The 5461-nt window shown below is 48.3% G+C and overlaps 1 protein-coding gene across 1 annotated transcript in view; it reads right to left on the bottom strand.

Moving 5' to 3' along the window:
* Window positions 1-5461, bottom strand: part of LOC105302706 (keratin, type II cytoskeletal 1b) — an 11825-nt gene that overhangs the window by 3610 nt on the left and 2754 nt on the right. The window contains exons 3-5 of the mRNA XM_023520755.1: window positions 1918-2132; window positions 675-735; window positions 58-153 (exon numbers count right to left, since the gene is read on the bottom strand). Coding sequence (XP_023376523.1) covers window positions 58-153; window positions 675-735; window positions 1918-2132 — 372 coding nt within the window. The remainder of the gene's footprint in view (window positions 1-57; window positions 154-674; window positions 736-1917; window positions 2133-5461) is intronic.

Here is a 5461-nt window from a genome sequence, read left to right as displayed (position 1 = left end):
CATACCTCTTGTGAGATATTAGAAAAGGCAAGGGTTTTTCATAAGGACTGAACTCACCATCTCAAATAAGTATTTCAGGAAATTGACCTCCCCAGACAGAACATCCGCCTTGGACTGCAGGTCCACTTTGCTCATATAGGCAGCATCCACATCCTGAACAGCAAGCAAAGACAGTCTGACTTTTTTGTTAGGTGTTACCTGTCATCACCAACTACGTGGACTGGGCAAGTGGCAAAGGCCCCCTGGGTTTATTTCCTCACCTGTAAATTTCCTCCCTTCACTCAAATAAGAGACCTGCAAACTTCACCTTTTCTGGCCTGAAGGAAGTGTGACACCAAGCTCTTCATCTCAGTCAATCACACACAACACCCCAGGTCCCTCTCCAGGTCCCAAGGCCACGTATAACTAACACTCAAAAGCTGTCTGTTAATTTAATTTCACTTGCAGGATCCTGGACAGATTAAAAACTCAAGGATTCCTAAAGATTTATGTTAGCACCACTTTCAGACTTTCCCCTTTGGTGTAAGGGTCCCAGCATTTGGGCAGCACACTCAACAAGCCGGCCCCCAAGGTCACCCTGTCTATTCCTCAGTCACAAAGCATCCCACAGGAATTCCTCACCCTGCTCAGCCTCCTGGGCTCACGGTCCCCCTTGGGACACCTCCATCCCTCACCTTCTTCAGGATGACAAAGTCATTCTCATTGTTGGTCCTCTGGTTGATTTCTTCCTCATATCTGTGGGAGGAGGTAAGAAACACAGACAGGCTGCAGTGGCTGACCTTGGCTCCTTGAGATTTTTCCTTGCAGTGAGAGTCTTAGAATTCCTTAAACTTGTACTGTCCTGGACTCTGGCTGCTCCCTCCAGGGCCTGTTGCTCTCACTGACAAGCAGCTGGAGCCAGTTCCTGGTTCTCCAGGTCAACAAAGGGGACAACAACCCAACGTGGAAAAGCCAGAACCACATAGAATGCCCCCATTTTTACTTGTACATTTGTCAAGCTCAATCATTTTTTTCAATTGAGAACTTAAAGTAACCACTTTTGCTATATGTTTTTAAAAGAGAAAAAAAATCACCTATGATTCTGCCCCGCAACAATTTTACTTCTCCCTTGTCATCTCACACACACAGGACCCTGTACCGGCCCAATGCAGTAAGCATGTCAAGGTAATGTTAAGAGAATCACCCTGCACCCCCAGCATGGGGAGGGAGGGGCCACTCCATTGTCTGCAAGATGCAGGAGCAGCTGATCTAGAATTAGACAAGTCCTGTCATTCATATCCTTTTCATTAGTAATAGTGCATACTGAGTGCTTATTATGTGCAGACACAGCCTAAGAACTTATTAAGAATAATTTCATCCAACCCAATGGGTCTCAAAGTGTGATCCCCAGTCCCCCAGCATCAGTATCACTTGGAAACATTAGAAACACAAACACTCCAGCCCCATTCCAGACCTATGCGAGCAACCTGATTTTAACAAGCTGAAGTGTACTAAAGTTTGAGAGCCATAAGTCTATTTCTCACAACAGTCCAACAAGGAGGATACTTACTATCCCCACTTTACTAATGTGAAAACTAAAGGCTTAGACAGATGAGTTTGTAGGCAGCCAGAAAGTAGCAAAGCCCACACCGAAACATCCATGAAGCTAGCCTGCCCCTCCCCACGCAATACAATTAACGGCTGACTGGCAATGCCATCCTGGCAATACCTATTGGATGATATTGCCAGTCAGCCATTAATTGTACCACACGCAAAAATGGTGCCCCCTGCAGTTGTGTCCAGTTCAGAGCCTGCATGGCTGTGCCTGGCGGGCCTGCTCTCACCCTTTACACATTAAACTCAGCAGAACATCTTACCCCGTGAATCAGTTCCCTGCCATGCTTCTCCCTGAGCCTTTTGCCCCGCCTGGAGCCTCACTTGTTCTTGTAGTCCTCCACGGCATCCTGCGCGCTCAGGATCTCCATGTTCTGGCGCATCTGCTCTGCGTCGAGAAACTCCAGCTGCCTTCTCAGCTCGCCGATGTAGTTCTCCAAGACCGGCTCCAGGTTGTTGGTCCGAGTCGATGTGTTGATCTGCTGCAGCAGCTCCCATTTCATTTGTAGCACCTGATTCTGCTGCTCCAGCAATCGCACCTAAGAGCAAGAGACCTCCGAGTTAACCCCAGGCAGTGGTCTGAGAAGCACCTCCACCAGGAGGAGCATGGGCGGCCCCACAGCATATCCGGAACCCAGAGAATCAGGAGGGCCCCTGTAAGGTCAGAGAGCGTAACTTTCTCTGGGCCCAGGACACACACAAGAGCGCAGTGTGGTACCTGACAGTTGACAAATAACTGTAAGATCAACTGGCTTAAAATTAACATTAAGCTAATTCCGGTTTTGGAGGTAAATCCCTCCAACTGAAATGGTTTCCTTTAGCTCCCTGCATTTACATCACAGAGTTGCGCCCGGTTTATCCATATCGACATAAGGAAATGGTGATCGGAGCATCTGAAGCGCTGATACATCCAAGGCTCATTTCTCTTTGTGGTTTAAATGCTTTATGTCGGGGGTCCCCAACCCCTGGGCCACGGACCAGTACTAGTCCATGGCCTGTTAGGAACTGCGCCGCACAGCAGAAGGTGAGCAGCGGGCACGCAAGTGAAGCTTCATCTGTATTTGCAGCCGCTCCCCAGCGCTAGCATCACCGCCTCAGCTCCACCTCAGATCATCAGATATTAGCTTCTCATAGGAGCATGGGTCCCTGGTGCCAAAAAGGTTGGGGACCGCTGATTTGTGTGACTGAGGAAGGAGGAAATAAGAAGAGGAAGGGAACAATTTGGCTTAGAACATTAAACTGATTTCTGAGCAGACTTGCCTGGGTATCCTCGCCCTGCAGGCCCTACTGCCTTTGCTGTCCACCAGTATTTTTCAGGAAGGTCGCCTCATTTAAATGCTCTTATAACTCACACCGAATTTTAAAAGTAAATGTTCTCATTTTGTTCGTGTTGTGTAATGCACTCCGGCACCCCAAAGTCATGACTTTGGGGTTGTCTAGTGTTCAAGAACTACCCAGGTTGCTATTTCCTTCATTAACATAGAGAATAGAAAGCAGCTATCACCCGATATTCTCGCCACCTCTTCCTCAAAACTGTGGACACAAAAGTCAGGTACCTGGTCCAGAGAGCTTGCTGGCCGTGCAGACCAAGTGCGTGGACTGTTCTTTGCATGATAATGATCAACCCTCACCTTTCCTCTGCTGGCTGCCCATAGATGGATCTCCCTACCCCCCCATGTCTTAAGGGAAGATCATGGATGTCTCTATGCTTTGCTAAGGTGTGTACACACACACCCTCCAGAGTCAGTCTAGGACCTGCACATGGGGCAAACTCCCTGCTTGTGCTGCAGAACAGAACCCTGAAGACACCCTCCTACAATATGGCACTAAAGTGGGCACCCAGAATCCCCAGCCCTGAAAGTGCCCATCCAATGGTCCAGCCTTTGTTAACTCATTTTGAGTTTGACTCTAGGCTGGAAAATGTGCACAGAGAACACTATTTATTGTGGCTCATTTTGTTTGACTTATCAAAGCAAGAGATAAGGCAAACAGCTCTCACAGGTTTGTCAGCACAGTTCCTAACACCCCAGTGAGAAATTCCTGCCACCTGGCCTATTTTTACTCTGGTGGCACTCCCAGGGAGTGGAGAGATCTATTGGATACTCATTCACAGCTCTGTGCTCTGTGTTGTGGGGACCAGAAGAAAGAATCTTCTGGTCTCACAGGGAACCCCCACATCAAACAATGAGGGGCCACTCGGACAACTCTGGGTGCTTTGGGCTTAGGCTGAGTCCCGCCTCCAACCCCGTGCCCCAGTCAAAGAGGCTGGCTTCAGGGAACACCAGGCAATTTTAATGGGATTTAACCACTAGAAAAATCATTGAAAGCCATTGTGATTTTTCTCCAGGCCCCCCAAACACTCCTCGGCTGTGTTTCTCATCAGCAATACTTAGGGGAAGCTCAGCTAACACAGATAAAACTTTGCATCATGCTGGGCTAAACTTCTGACTGGAACAAGCACACCCCAGTCGGCCTCTTATGCTCTTCTGCTCACAACGTTCCAGCCACAGAGACCTCCTGGTCTCTTCCAGCAGCCCAGATCTCCCCTTTACACCTTTTAGATCTCAACGAAAGTGACATCCCCCTGGTGTCTTCCTTTCATCAGCGCTTGTCCTTTCCCCCTGTGGCATCTATTGTAATTTGCAGTCTTTTGGTATGAGCCCCAGGAAGGCAAACTCATGTCTGCTTTGTTCTCCAGCAGACACAAGGTGTTGAGACCCATGGACACGCAGAGCCTACCACAGAGAAGACAGTTCATGAGTATCACAAACTAATGAAATGCTAAGGGCTTTGGAATTGCCTGCTAGTGTAGACTATCCAGGCTACTCAGTACCCTGGTATAGTGGATTCTAGGTCAGCTGAACAAAGTCAGGCCAGTGTCCCCATGGGAAGGGCTGGATTCCCCGCCCCTCCCCTTCCTGAAATCCTTTTCTCTTGTCATTGGTTCTAAAAAGGACTTTTTCCTACTCTCTGAGGGTCAAGGCTGACACTTGGAGGGCAGACTCAATATTTCATTCAACAAAGATGTATTGACCAATTATGTGTCAGGCACTATTCTGGATGCTAGAGATTAATTAATAGACAAAGCAGACAAACCTCTGCTTTTCAGGAGTATAAATTCTATTCAGAGAGATAACTGTAAAGAAATGTGACACATGCAGTGTCAAATGGCTGTCGTGGCTATAGAGAAAAGTAACACAGGGCTAGTGGATAGGGATGCTGGGCTGGGGGAGCCAGTTTAAACAGGGAGATCAGGGAAGCCCTCACTAAGGTAGTGGCATCTGAGCACAGACCTGAAGTAGGTGGTAAGGAAAGCCAGCCCACTCTTTGGAGGGAGGAGTTTCAAGCAGAAGAAATGGCAAGTGCAAAGGCCCTGAGGCAGGACCATGTTTAGGGTTCGGGAGGATGCAAGAATGCGATAGTGCGCTGGTAAGCAAGAGGAGAGCAGGTGAAGAGGCCGAGAGGGAGAGCAAGGCCACTGCAAACAGTGAGTTTATACCCTGGGGAGCTAAATTCCATCCCTCACTCTGTTTACTAAACCTCGAGGCTGAAGAGCTGTTCCATCCAGTGGTGGCAATGTTGCCTAGTTCTCACAAATGCAAGACAGAGGTTAGCAGCCGCTGTGGGTTAGAGGGCCAGATCATACAAGGCCTTATAGGATCTTAGTTTTTATTCTAAATGAGATAAGAAGCCAATGGAGGATTCAAATGGAGAAGTGATGTGATATTTTTAAAGGATGGCTCTCGTGTGGTGCTAGGAATAAGCTGGATGGGGTTAAGGGTAAAAGCAAGAGGACCAGATCAGAAACTAGGGTCAGAAGTCGCTGCAATAGAAGGCTTCTCCCTTCTAGCCAGGCCAGAACCCTCCT

This window comes from Pteropus vampyrus, unplaced genomic scaffold (genome assembly GCF_000151845.1).
Source record: "Pteropus vampyrus isolate Shadow unplaced genomic scaffold, Pvam_2.0 Scaffold276, whole genome shotgun sequence".
In the NCBI taxonomy this organism is placed as follows: domain Eukaryota; kingdom Metazoa; phylum Chordata; class Mammalia; order Chiroptera; family Pteropodidae; genus Pteropus; species Pteropus vampyrus.
The sequence above is the reverse complement of the archived record's forward strand: the minus strand, read 5'-3'. Positions and strand labels throughout refer to the sequence as shown.